The 15,136-nt window shown below is 38.6% G+C and overlaps 1 protein-coding gene across 4 annotated transcripts in view; it reads right to left on the bottom strand.

Moving 5' to 3' along the window:
- The window catches only part of MIA3 (MIA SH3 domain ER export factor 3), a 43,016-nt gene that overhangs the window by 11,568 nt on the left and 16,312 nt on the right, over positions 1 to 15,136 (bottom strand). For 2 of the 4 annotated variants that reach the window (XM_081039223.1, XM_081039222.1), the window contains exons 1-6: positions 5,392 to 5,685; positions 4,151 to 4,282; positions 1,980 to 2,001; positions 1,184 to 1,272; positions 858 to 935; positions 659 to 769 (exon numbers count right to left, since the gene is read on the bottom strand). In XM_081039223.1, the coding sequence (XP_080895349.1) occupies positions 659 to 769; positions 858 to 935; positions 1,184 to 1,272; positions 1,980 to 2,001; positions 4,151 to 4,282; positions 5,392 to 5,502 (543 nt within the window). In that variant the 5' untranslated portion in view covers positions 5,503 to 5,685. Of the gene's footprint in view, positions 1 to 658; positions 770 to 857; positions 936 to 1,183; positions 1,273 to 1,979; positions 2,002 to 4,150; positions 4,283 to 5,391; positions 5,686 to 15,136 lie in introns of those variants that run through there. The other 2 variants (XM_081039221.1, XM_081039220.1) reach the window with 1 other exon arrangement.

The raw sequence follows: 15,136 nt of genomic DNA, 5'->3' as shown, positions 1-15,136 counted from the left end.
GAAAATCCCCACGGTCACTTTAAAAATTCTCTTGTCTGAACTAAAAATGGTTGGACTTTGAGGGAGAATAGGCAGGTTTCACACACAGAAGGCTTGCAAATAATTTAAGATGCTGCATCAAGGAATTGGAGCACTCTTTATGCTTTAACTGTGGGCTGTGCACAGTAACTTCCTTCCAAAGTATAGTATGCAAAGGGTGGGAAAGGGGAACTTTTCTGTGGAGAAGCCTCAGCTAGGTGATTAATGTAATATGCGGGAACCCTTGCTACTATTGTTGCAACTTTCATGTAAATTCTAAAACTGTTCTAATATTAGAAGTTTATTTGAAAAAACAACCATGCAAAACAAAACCAAGTACTAGAACTGTTTCACTGGGCTACAGTATTTTAGTTGCTCTGCATGTTTTGGAGGATCGAGTCAAGCAATATGAAAATCACACAGGGCTAAGGACAAAAATACTTCCTAGGACCACAAAAACAGTAACTAGTGGTATTAGCATTTAAAATCCCTTAAAAATGGACAGAAGTAGGTTCAACTTACCTGATTCCTGGTTTCAGCATGGGAAAATGCAGAGCTCAACTCACCCAATGTACAAAATAGTTAGGAAGAAAAAAAGTTGCAATCCAAATTACATAACACTTAGCAGCAAAACTCTTACCAAGTCCTGATTCTGGGAATTCTGTTCTCTCTCAGAGTCTAACATAACACGCAGACTTTTAGCTGTATCATTCAGACTTTCATTAGTTTCTTCAAGTTTCTTGATTTTATCCTACAGAAAAAGATATCAAGATTAATAATTACTAATTATTTTTCTTTTGTTTTTAGAATCTAATCGCAAAAAGAAAAGGGATTTTTACCTTAAATTTAATTGCTTCATCAGAGAGAATCATATTTTGTTTCTTGGTTTCCTGAACATGTTTCTTTGATTCCTTGATCTGCGTAAAATAAAAACATTCAGAATACAGAAATATAAGTTATATTGCTATCAAAACTGATCTCCAAGTAGTGACCACCTACAAAAGAAAGCAGTACTTTACAGATATGCTGATTGCTTCAGATTTGGATGGTTTGTAGAGAATAATGGAATTTTAAAAAGTGATTTAAACATGGCATAATAAGCTGTAAGACAGGAGGAAATAAAGTTGGAACCATGGGGAGAAAAAAACTAAAAGAACAATTATACCTTCTGTTCATAATCTGACAATTTTCGTACAAGTTCTGCATTTTCTTTCGTGATATTCTTCAACTTCTCAGAAATTTGCTGTTCAGTGACTAAAAAGAGGGGAAATCCATAATATTATTCTGATCACTACGTAAAACTGAATTACCCAATGTATTAGCAGCAAAAACATCTTATCTGGCTCTATGAGGGAATAGAACTTCTAATCTGTAGTTAAGAGTAGTAAAAGTGTAAAACTATTAAAATTTAAGAAAAATGTAGTAACCCTTATTTCAACGAGATTCCAATTTAAATTTATTTCAAAGATAGGAAATAGAGTAAACTATTTTAGCTCCATATCCTTCCCCCTTCATGAAGCACTTTTCTTCTCAGAAAATGTGATCATTTCAAATACAAGTCATTTGCAAAGAGAAACAAAGTATGAGCATATTGATTTACATCTCTTATTACTCAAATTATCTACTTAAATAAGTATATACTATACTGATGAAACCATTAGCCTGGAACACTGTTCATGTGTAACAGATTTGTACTGCATCAACATTCAAAAATTAATCTGCCCCAATTTAAACTGATCGTCATCTCCCTACTCCCGGTTTGTTTCACCTCAGCTCCTATCTCAATTGGTAGCACCATTTATTCTGTCATCCTAGCTTGCAAATTAGGATTAGTAAAATGTTTAGGAGTTAATAATAAGTCAATCAGTCATCAGATGTCACTGGATCTACTAGTTTGTAAAACTATCAAACACCAGTAATGAAGGAACAGTACAAATAACAACATAAGCCTAAATATTTACCTTGGTACGCTCTATTCTTTACCTAAGAGAGAGATAAATTTGATGTCAAAACATTTTATTAATAGAAATATTACAATTGTTAACAATTAAATCGTAACTAGATGAAAATTTAATAACAGTTGGTTTAGCCTAATGATCCATATGATTAAAAAAAAAAAAGGTTACAAAGGATTTCAAATGTAATTGGTAGTGACACTTCATAGTTTCTGACAGATCAAAGGACTAAGATAAATGTCTCATTTTGTAATAAAAGATACATTTATATAGCTATTAAATGAACACCAATCTTATCAAATAAACACCTAACTTTAATAATAGAAATGGATATTTTCATATTAAATATACTAGTGCTTCATTTACCCAAGGACTCATTTGACAACCATGAATAGCCAGAATGAAGTCCAAAAACAATGATTGTTCAAAAAGACTCTAAGGAAACAAAATTAAAGGCACAATCTTTGTACTAAGATGTGCCTCTTTCTCTCATTGGAAAACATCTTAGAAATCCTATTCAAAGTTGACTATTGGCTGAATTTAGAAATCTAGTAAGCTAAATCATCTAATTTTCCTAAACCCCTAAAAACTGATCATAAATCTGAAAAAGGAAGGAGACTGCTAGAGGAAAATGCACAAGCAACCAAAAAAAAATGACAGCAAACATCTAAATCATTTCCGAAAGACAGCACTTAATTATAGGATAATAAAATCTAAGCAGCATTTAATTTAAAAATTACTGTCTTTGTAACTCAGGACTTATTTCCCTTTCCAATGTTATAAATAGTGATGAAATACTCAGATCAGTCCACAAATCATCCACATATCTCAAAAGTATTACAGTATCTAACACCATTTATACTAATGCCATTGCGGTAAAATTCATTCAGAGTTCCAACATGGCAAAAAAAAAGACTATTTCTCTAATGACACAGCTTTGCTAATGAGAGAGTAAGCTGAAAAAGCAGGAAGAAACAAGAAGCAGGCAACTGACACTAGGGACCAAGGTTCCAAAAGTCAAATGCTGAGGCTGAGAAGCACCAGCTAGGACATCCAGCCTGCATTACCTTGTGAAAATGTAAACAAGTGTCAGGGTTTTTAAGATGGGAGAAACAAGAATGGGCAATAGAAAACATTTTCACCTTTTCCCATTCCATTCAACCTTTCTATTCTCCCTTCTCTTTCAGCTGAGGAAAAACCCCATAAGGCTAGAGGAAGCCAGGCAAAAGACCCTTTTGAAAGGGAGTTTACAATCACTTGTGCAAGGAGAGAAAGCTTATTAACAATGATGTGTCTGATAAAATTAGGAAATCAGAAAAAGAATACTCAATTTTAGAAAGATATGCATTCAATGCTTCGGTCACTTGAACTGTTAAGTGGCAACTGAAACTGAAAGCTTTTCATCGGCAAAGTTCACTTACACAGAATAATTTTTCCCCAATTATGTTGGGTAACTGTAAAACAGTAACATAATTATAAACATGAATATGTATGAGTATACATACATAGATAAGCATAAAAGACAAATTCCGCACAGAAAAAGACTCTGAGGAAGAAAGATTTTAATAGTGTGTCTTTGGATACTATATAACCTGGATTTCCAAATCAAAAGATATTTTCCGAGCACCATAGCACATGATAAAAATTAGAAAATCTGTGAAATACGTATAAAAAAAACCCTGAAATTACCTTGTCTCCTAGAAGTATTTTTACCATTTTGTTGTATTTCCTTGCATAATTTTTTTCTGTGTATATACATATGTTTATATAATACACAGTTCATCTACACTTTAAAGTCTTGGTTTCTGTTTTTTTTTTTTCAACTTAATATTAAATTGTGAGCATTTTCTGTGCCCCAATGTCTTTGAAATACATAAATTTGAAGAGTTGCCTAATATCCCATTATATGGATGTACAATAATTTTCCCTTACATTTGGGTTGTACCAAGTTTTCACCCTAATAAATACTGTTCCATTGCATGCTCTCATACAAGGTCTTTAACGCATAATTGGTCATTTCTTTAGCATCGATTACTAGACATGGTTTTGTACTAAATAAAAGGATGTGCTTAGATTAGTATGCATTAATTTGTGTTCATGTTTGTCACTGAAAAAGAAACAAAAGGATTACAAAATATCTCTTGTGTTTATGAGTCAAGTTAATTTAATTTACTCACAACAAGGATGGTTCTCCAGAAGAAAACGGCAAACGAAACAATTCCCAAGAAGGTAGTGATAAGTACAGGCTTCCATGGCAGTCCATAAAAATCAGGCCCAGGCTGAACATCATCGGGCAACCTAGCAACTAGCTGCAACAGAGACATTAGAAATGATGGGAAACCATCAATTAATTTACAAGAAAGCAGTCACAAAGAATTATCCACAGAAATTCTAAATCAACCTCCATCAGATTAACTACTCCCTCAAAAATCTTCGATAGCTTCCTCTGCTTCAATAAAGACAGGACACTGGCAGCCTCACATTTCTTGTTTGGCTTTAAGTGTGTTTAAACATTATGAATCGAAATGTCTTTAAGTTGCACATACATTTCCAATTTGCAAGAGCTCTTGTGACATCATGTTGTGTAACATATGGCTAGAATCCCCTGGGTCATACAGAATTTTCTCTTTGTGGATTATGACTTAAAAAAAAAAAAAAAAAAGATACGTAAAACAAAAAAATGGAAACCCTTCAGAAGTAATCAACTTTTATGGCTGCAAATAAAACCCAAATGATAACAACACAAATAAATAATAGCCGTTTCCTCTAAGATTTTAAGTCTTTAATCTCACGTAGACAAGTGCTGAGTGAGCTCCTGCGGCTGATAACTGGCGTAGACCGCGCTGACTCTGTTGTCTACACAACACGAGGCCTTCGTTTTAAATGCTTCCTCGAGGACCGTGCATTAAACACCTGCCCGCTTCTCCACTCTTGTCACACAGACACCAATAACTCTCAGCTGGCCCCATCGAGACAAACGCTGAGTAAGTTCACAGCTGACACCTGCTGTGGACTGCGCTGACTGTCACCCGCAGAACGCAAAGCCTTCACCTGAAATGCGTCCTCGGAGGCAGCACCAAACAGCCGCCTGCCGCTACACGGCGCCCGCGGTCCTCTCCAGACACGCCGCTCAGACCGGCCCCCGGCCCCAGCAGCGCCAAGGGGACGTGCTGATGGCTGTTACCGAGCCCGCGCACCAGCAAGCACCAGTGCCTGCGACCTCGCAAGCGCTCCGCGAGAAAGCAGCAGGCGGCGACACCTCCGCCCGGGCACGCCCACCGGCCCCCTCCCACGGCACCGCGAGGTCCTGCCAGTCCGGGGCCTTCCTCGCCCCGTCCGTCGGCGCACCCACTCGGCTCAGAACTCAGCCACCCGCCAGCCCGAGCTGGGGACCCTCCCGGGGGCTGGGGTCCGTCACCTCCAGGAGCCTGGCCAGGAGGGCTGCGTAGAGCACCGACAGGGGTCCCAGAAGCTCCTGGTCCCCCGGGGAGGCGCTCACAGAAGGCACAGTGGCAGGTACTGAGTCCATCGTGCGGGGGCAGCTGAGCGGAGGCGACGCTTCCCCGCGGCACGGCCCCGGCGCCCCTCAGTTGTCACCGTTTCCTCCTTCGGGAAGGACCCAGATCGAGGGGCGGATACGGGGAGTGAACTTCGCCTTCCCTGCTGCGAGCACTTTACGCCCGACGCCTCCAGTGCGACACGTCAACAGACCCTGCCCCCGGGCGGACGCAACGTGCCGACGGAGGCCGGGCCCGCAGTGGGCGGGGCCAAGGGCGGAAGAAACCAATGGTCCAGCGAGGCGGGGGGGAAGAGCCAACGGACCTGCGCGGAAGATACCAAGTGCAGGGAGGCGGGGAGGAAAGAGGCTCAGCTGCCTCAGGACCGGGGAGAGAAGACGCGGTTCGTGAGGAGGCTCCGGAGCTGCCAGTCTGGGCGGCGACGGGGAGAGAGGCAGACCACTCATGCCCGCCCAGGGCTGGACCCTGTCACTGCGTGCTGAGACACCAGACACCTGTCCTAAAGGCCCAGACGGGAGAGGTCGAGAATTTTCTCCCGCTCCGTCTGAATATATACAGTCAGTTCAGAAGAACAATAAAGCGAGAAACAAGCCGGGCAATCCTGAAAAGAAGAAGAATGGAGGCGGCGGGTGGGAGGGGAGGCGAAGGCTCTAATTTAAAAAGTATGGAAGCGGCCCAAGAACCCAGGCGTCTCGTGGAACAGAACAGAAAATCCGGAAACGCCCGCCGTGGCATTGGCAGCCTGGGATACGATAAACGTCAGTGGGGGGAAAAGACTTTCTAATGAGTGGTGTTGGCCTCGCCACGTGGAAAATGGTAAAAGGGTCTTTTTCTCGCTGGTCGTCAGGATACATTCTCAATGGCCCAGAAGTCGGAATGTGAACGTGAAACAGGCACGAGAAAAGATATGGGTGGATGTCTTGACGTATATGACGAGGGGGCAGGTGTCTCAAAATCCAAAGGGAAAGATGTGTAAACTCGATGCCTGGGAAATAAACGTGCACGACTCCTGCACGCGGAGAGAAAGAAAAAACAGGCAAAGAAAGCTAGGCCTGACAGCGGTAACCTGAGGGAAAAGATGTGTAACATGTATACACCAAGGGTTAGTATTCCTGAAATACACCGAATGTTTCAAGTGGAGAAGAAAACAGCCAGCGAACCTATCGAAAAATGGGCTGGGACGTGAATAGACAGACGGTCTTCAGGAAAACAGCCACAGCTGACAGACAAGGAGGCACGCTCTGCCTCACTCATAATAAAAGAAATACAAATGAAACCTGCACTGAGACACTATTGCTCACTTATAGGGGCAAGATCTAAACATCTGACGACAAATCCTGTTGGTGAGAGAATGTAAGGGAAACGGGTACCTCGGACAACACTGACCATGACAGGAAATGAGACGGCCCCTGTAGATGGGAATGTGGCCGCATCTCCCAACATGACTTGTGTATTCACCTATTGAAGCAACAATCCCACTTCTAAATCTCTATCTCAAAGATACAGGGGATGCAACCACTAATGTTGAAAAGATACATGCACAAAACTATGTCATTCCAACATTGTAACAAAAGACTGGAAATCAAAATGTTCATCAATAGAAACGTTGTTGAATACACTAAAGTATATACTACGAAACCAGAAAAAAAGAAATCAACTAATTCTATATACTACGAAGGTATGGTTTCCAGGATTTTTTTTTGTTTTAAAGGAGGGGTGGAAAATGTTTAAAATACTATTATCTAAGAAAGGAAGGAGAGATGAATATATATATATATTTTAATGGCTTTGGGGTAAAATATGGACTCAACTCATCTTTAAAGTGCACATTCTAAGTTTTGACACAGGAATACATCTGCGACACCATCATCACATTCAAGATAATGAACATCTCCTTCATCTCCAAGTCTGTTCATCCCCTTGGCATCCAATCAAAGGCATCCAATCAAAGGATATCCCACCTCCTGCCACTTGCCACATCTCCCTGCCCCCCAAGCAGAGTTTTTGTCATAACAGTTTGAATTTCCTAAACTTTTAAATATATGGAATAATACACCATGTATTCTGGCTTCTCTCACTTAGCATAACTTGAGATTCACCTATGTTTCTGCATATATCAATAGGTCATTCCTTTTTATTGCGGAGTAGCATTTCATCTGTATGGATATATTCTATTGTATTTTCCTATGTCTGGTTTCTGACAAATCTGATGTCAACCTTATCTTAATTCCTCTCTCTCTATAACATCTTTTTTCTCTGACTGCTTTTAAGATTGTTCTTTATCATTTACTTTGCATAATTTGATTATGATATGCCCTGGTGTAGTTTTCTTCATGTTTCTTATGCCTAGATTTCACTGAACTTTGTCAATCTGTGGGTCTATAGTTTTCATAAATTTTGGAAAATTTTCAAGCCATTATTTCTTCAAATACTTTTCTGAATACCTCTTCTATCCTCTCCTCTAGGGACTCATGTTACACACTTATTAGGCTGCTTGAAAGTGTCTCACAGCTGGCTGGTATCAGTTTATTTTTCTTGAGTCTTTTTTCCTGTGTTTCATTTTGGGTAGCTCCTATTGCTATTTCTTCAAGTTCACTAATTTTTTCATCTACAATGTCTAGGCTAGCATTAATCCATCCCAGTATGTTTATCATCTCTGGCACTATAGTTTTCATAGCTAGAAGTCTGACCCAAATCTCTCTTTTAAAAATATTTTTCATGTCTCTATGTAACTTAACATCTGAAATACAGTAATACCTGTTTTAATACCCTTGCCTATCTAACATCTCATCATGGGTTATATTTTCTTGCCTCTAAAAGCCTGGTAATCTTTGATTGGATGCCATACATTATGAACAAATGTGATGGTTAATTTTATGTGTCAAATTGACTAGTCCTGGGGTGCCCAGATTAAACCTTATTTTTGGGTGTGTCTGAGAGAGTGTTTCCAGATAAGATTAGCATTTGAACTGATAGACTCCGTAGAGTGCCTTCCCCAAGGTGGGTGGGCACCATCCAAACCATTGAGGGCCTGAACAGAACAAAATACAAAAGAAGGAATTCACCCCTTCATGCCTGATTGCTTGCGCTGGGACATTAAATGTCTTCTACTTTTGGTATTCCTGGTTCCCAGGCCTTCAGACCCAGACCAGAATCCACATCATCGGCTTCCCTGGTTATCAGGCTTTTGGACTCTGCATGAATTACACACTGTCTTTCCTAGGTCTCCAGATTACAGACAGCTGATTGTGGGACTTCTCAACCTCCATGCGTAAGTATGTCAATTTCTTATAAAAAAACCTCTTCCTATATACAGGCATACCTCAATTTATTGCGCTTCATAGATAATTGCATTTTCATCAAAATCAAGGTAATACCCTCCACGAACAAATGATTATGACTTGTTGAAAGCTCAGATGACAGCATTTTTTAACAATAAAGTATTTTTTAATTAAGGTCTGTATATTGTTTTCTTAGACAAAATGTTGTTGCACACTTAATAGACTACAGGATAGTGTAAACATAACTTATATGCAATGAGAAACCAAAAATTCATGTGACTCACTTTATTGTGATACTCGCTTTATTGCGATGCTCTGAAACCAGACCTGTGATATCTCTGAGGTATGCCTGTATATGTCCTATTGGTTCTGTTTCTCAAGAACTTTGATTACTACAACAGACATTCTTGAGCTTTGTTCTAGGATGCAGGTAAATTACTGGAAAATAGTTTGATTCTTTTGAATTTCGCTTTTAAAATTTGTTAGGCAAGACGTGAGCAGCATTTAGTCTCAAGTAAGACCCGGAGTACTCAATTTCTGTAGAATTTTCAGGTACTATTTTTGGCTTTGTGTCAGGAACTGTTGCCTGAAATCTCTTAGATGGTTTCTCTGACCTTGAGGAGTTTTGTCACACTCAGGTGCTGACGAATACTCAAAGGGGACCGTTCACAGATCTCCAGAGTTCTCTCTCCGTGTAGCTCTCTCCTCTGGGTTCTCTGCCCTGTGAACTCTAGCTACCTTTCTTTCCCTGGACTCTCAGCTCCACCTCCTCATCTCAAGGTTCTGGGTACTTACTCTCTCAGTGCAGTAGGCTGGGATAATTGCAGGGTTTATAGCATTTGTTCCCTAACTTCTAGGAATCACTGCCCTTTGTTACCTGATGCCCAGGGTCATAAAGACTAGTTTCATTTACTTAGTCTGGCTTTTTTGTTTTTAGTTGTTTCAGTAAGGAGGATAAAGCAGGTACCTATAAATATATCTTGGTTGGATGTAGATATCATTTGCTTATTTTTTAAATGATAAGATAGATAATGAAATTAATTTTACAAATTACCTATAGAGGAGGATAACAATAGGTTGGATAGAACTGGGACAAAAGGGAGACTTCTCTAAATAGAACTTGTTTTACAAATTGACTTGGGATCTTGTAACTATGTTAATTATAAAATTTAAAAGTCTTTAAGTGCAATCCCTAAAAATGGAAAGCAAAAATGAAACTGTGTATCAAATTGCTGGCAGGACAACAGAAAGGAATTCTTTCATGCATACCCTAGAGAGATAGAAGGTAAAGACAAAAAGAACTGCAAAACATCTTTAAAATATTTTCAATAACATGTTGATGGTAGTGTTGATATTGGTATTTTTAACACTTGTGTGAATATTGTAAAATAAGATAAATAAATAATTATGCTGATGTCACTGAAAACTGGTATTTCCAACATTGGAGAAAGAAAATACAAATGTAAGATAGACAAGGTCAGAAAAATCCCTCTTGCACCCTGAATTTTTATAGTGAGTATCCACATGGCATCATAATATTCACAAAAACAAAAAAAACTCTACGTACTTCCTAGCTTTGTCCTCTGAAAAGGCCTAGAAATGATGGCCAACTCAAAAGCAATAAGCAATCTCAGTATCCAGAATGTAGTCTCTAAATATCATTTCCCATTAAAAGGAACCATTCCTTAGAGAAATAGTTCCTTTAAGATCTGGGGCTGGAAATGTACAAAATGAGCTTGGAACATCTTGTCAACACTAGAAAGCAAGGAAGGTATCAGTCACCACAAGATGGTGTCAAAAGAGCCCAAGAGCCAAGCTAAAGAGGGTTCCACAGTCAAAAATGAGAGAAATTGAGCATCGAGAAGAATAATAACTACAATAGATTGAAACACATGAAATATTTTAAAATCCATGACATCATAGGGATTCTTAGAAAAGAGAAGAAACACACACACACACACACACACACACACACACACACACACACACACCCTTCAGGCATCTTTGGATAATGCCAGGAAGACAACTCATTATTTTGAAAATTATTTAAATAGAAAGAATCAAAGATTTATATTGCCTTAACTGCACAAACCAAACCTTAGTGTAAAGAATAATTGATTATAAGATTCTCTTTGTAGAAGAATCCCACCCTATAAATGAAGCAGGAACAATATAATCAGGCTATCATCATTTTGCAGCCTATACTAACAGATCTACTCAGCATCACCAATGATGAGTAATATCAAAAAAAGAGGGGCATCTCTACGTTAGATGCTATTAAGTATGCTTACCAAACAAAATAAAATCTGACTCTGACTACCAATTCCCAAGAAATATGAAGAACCAGAGAAACGTTCAGTTATACCTGGGGGATGTAATTAGCAAAATCCAGACCATAATACCCCCTAGAAGCCAAACAAACCTTTTTCTTCCGTCAATACAGTGCACTAACAACAACAACAAACAAAAGGAGAAATCTATAGACAGTTAACTGGTCTGATAATTGCCCCTCCCACTGAAAGTAACTAGAAAACTGCACAAAATATATGAGAAAACTGTTCTCATATAGAGAACAACAGGTAGCACACAAACTTGACCCCTGAGAGAAGGGAAACAGATGAAGTGAGGCTGATGATCATCTAGCTTTCTATCTGGAGGCACTTTCTAGACCTCAGTAAAGGGAGAGAGAACCCAAGCCGAGCACACTGATTTCACTGAGGAGGCAGGGATCAGAGTTCGGGGAGACTGAGGTACCTGAAATATGTAGGAAAAAGTACCAGAAAGATGAGAGCTACAGGGAAAAAAAAGAGTTCCAGAAATCAGCCAGGGGTTTTCCTTCAATCTTGGACTGAATTGAAAGCAGCAATTGGTAAGGTAAAATTTCTCGAGGATGGGCAAATAACAACTACAGACAGAAAGAACAACTGTGAGGAAGCTGGAACCTAATAATTCTGAGTTAACACATGCCTGGAAGACATTTGTATTCCAGCTACTCAGAGTGAACTCACCCACTGAATGTAGTGTAGTATTCAGTAGACCTCAGGAGAATCACACCTTAGTAATAGGGCTACACTCGCTCTAAAGACTACATATACACCTCGCTAACAAATCTTAAAAATAAGACTAGAAAGATCAAGCTATTCCACATGTAACTCAACAGGGTAAAACAAACTTCACAACTTTTTAAAGGAAGCCATTAAAAATCCTGGCACTGAACAACATAATATTCAGTGTCTAGCAAAAAAAAAAAAAAAAAAAAAAAAAAAATCACTAGACATGCAAAAAAGCAGGGGAAATGCCATAACTAGAAGATAAATCAATCTATAAAAACAGATCAAGAAATTACAACAGAATTAATTAGCTTACAAGGGCTTTAAAAGAATTATTTTAAAATATACTTGGGAATTTTTTAAAAATTGAAACGGTGACCACCATACGGAGGAGAGAAATGGAATATATAAAATAGGACCAAGTGGAACTTTTAGAGCTGAAAAATAAAAAAATCAGAAATGAAAAATTCCCTTGGTGGTCTTAACAGCAGATTGGATCAATGAATTTGAAGACAGCAACAGGAACTACCTAAACTGAAGCAAAGACATAAAAAGGCTGCAATACAGTATGGGGAATATAATCAATAATGTTGTAAAGATTATGTAGGGTGTCAGATGGGTACTGGACTTATCGGGAGGACCACTTCATAGCTTGTGTAGATGCCTGACCATTGCACTGTACACCTGAAGCTGAAGTACAATAATATTGAATGTCAACTATAATTAAATATATATATAGTCACGGGATGTAAAGTACAGCGTAGTGAATATAGTCAGTGGTATTTTAACAGCTATCTACAATGTCAGAGAGGTAGCAGACTTGAGGTAGGGTTATCACTTTGTGAGGGGTGTAAATGTCTAATCATTATATTGTTTTGTACACCTGAAACTAATATAAAAAATAAATTTAAAAAAGACAGGGGCCGGCCCAGTGGCTCAGGCGGTTAGAGCTCCGTGCTCCTAACTCCGAAGGCTGCTGGTTCGATTCCCACATGGGCCAGTGGGCTCTCAACCAAAGGGTTGCCGGTTCAACTCCTCAAGTCCCGCAAGGGATGGTGGGCAGAGCCCCCTGCAACTAAGATTGAACCCGGCACCTTGAGCTGAGCTGCCTCCCGGATGGCTCAGTTGGTTGGAGTGCGTCCTCTCAATCACAAGGTTGCCGGTTCGACTCCCGCAAGGGATGGTGGGCTGTGCCCCCTGCAACTAGAAAACGGCACCTAGACCTGGAGCTGAGCTGCGCCCTCCACAACTAAGACTGAAAGGACAACAACTTGAAGCTGAACGGCACCCTCCACAACTAAGACTTAAAAGATAACAACTTGACTTGGAAAAAAGTCCTGGAAGTACACACTGTTCCCCAATAAAGTCCTGTTCCCTTTCCCCAATAAAAAAAAAAAAAGACATAAAAAGGCTGAAAAACAACAACACTGGCTCAGTGACTTGTGCAACGAGATAAAGTGATCTAACATATGTATAGAATCTCAGAATGAGAGGCAAGAGGAGGGAGACACAAAAAAATTTGAAGAAATGTGAAAACTCATTGAGCTGTACACAGAAAGGGTGAAGTTTACTAGATGTGATTATGCTTTAACCTGATTTTTTTTAAATGTGTTTATTCATATATGACATGATGATCTACACTGAATCCTATGAAATCTACAACCCACGCCCTAGAGCTAATAAGTAAATTTAATAAGGTGGCAAGATGCAAGGTCAATATACAAAAATCGGGTGTATTTCTACATATTAGCAAAAACAATTATAAATGAAATGTAAAAAGGGGTACCATTTACAAGACCAAAAACCATGAAATATACTGGCACACGTAAACAAAATATGCATGAAACCTGTACATTGAAAGCTGCAAAACACTGTTGTGAGAAATTAAAGAAGATCTAAATGAGATGAACTTAGTTCTTGGATTAGAAGCCTTAATATTTGTTGATGTCAATTCTTTTCAAACTGATCTACATATATAGATTCAACATAACAATCAGAATCTCAGCAAGAATTTTTGTGGAAATTGATGAATTGATTCTAAAATTTATATGGAAATGCAAAGGTACTGAAATATACAAAATAATTTCGCAAAAGAACTACCTGATTGCAAGACTTACTGTAAAGCTATACTAACCAACAAAGAAGTGTGGTATTATCTTTAGAAGTACAGATCAATGAAACAGAACAGAGTCCAGAAAGAGACACACATATATGGTCAACTCAAAATGCCAAGGTTAACTCGAAGGGGAAAGAAATGCTACAGAGAAAACTGGATATCCATACAAGGAAAACAATAAAACATGACACTGGTCACAAAAATTAACTCACAATGGAACACAGACCTAAACAATGAAACGTATAACTATAAAACTTCTAGAAGAAAACATGAGAAAATATTTGCATTGTTGGACCTGCTAAGATTCATTAGGCAGGAAACAAAAGGCACTAACCATGAAAGTAAAAATTAATAAAATGGTGTTCATCAAAATTAAAAATTTGCTCTTCAAAAGACAATACTAAGAAATTGAAAAATCAGGACACAGACTACAAGAAATTATTCAAACTACATATGTGGATATGCTGGACAAAGGGATGATTCACGTCCTGGGCGGGATGGTGTAAGATTTCATCAAGCTACTCAGAATGATGCTCAATTTAAAACTTATGAATTGTTTTTCTGGAATTTTTCATTTACTATTTTTGGACCACAGTTGACTTCAGGTAACTGAAACTAGAAATGAAAACTGTGGATAAAAGGGGACTACTCTATATATTTAAAACTCACTGAGCTGTATTCCTAAAATGGATACATTTTATCGTATGTAATTTATATCTGATTAAAGTTGATTTAAGATATACATCAATCTATTATAACATCTGGATCTCAACAGGATCCTGATTTGAATAAGAACAATTTTTAAAAGGAGGGGATTTTGAATATGCCAAATATTGGTTGATATTAGGTAATTACTGTTAAGGTGGGTGATGGGCCCATGGATTCACTTTACTATTCTCTCTGATTGCGTATGTTTGAAATTTTCTGTGATATAACACTTAAACAAATTAAAGCATCAACTATTTACTATTAATATGTAGAAAAGAAATTAGAAGACATCATATGGAAGAAAATTTGGAGTCAATGTAAGAATTGCACTAGCTAAGACAGCAATGTGTAGCCTCATAAGGCATGTTGCTCACACTAGGAATTGTTGATGCCCAGGCTTCATAACTACTTGTCGAAGTTGTAGGAGAGGAAATGACTACAGTTAGAGAGAAGTTGGACTAATTGCCTGCTAAGGTATCTTCCAACCCTA

The sequence above is a fragment of the Rhinolophus hipposideros genome, assembly GCF_964194185.1.
Source record: "Rhinolophus hipposideros genome assembly, chromosome: 26".
Lineage (NCBI taxonomy): Eukaryota > Metazoa > Chordata > Mammalia > Chiroptera > Rhinolophidae > Rhinolophus > Rhinolophus hipposideros.
Note: the sequence above shows the minus strand (reverse complement) of the source record. Positions and strands in the feature narration are given on the sequence as shown.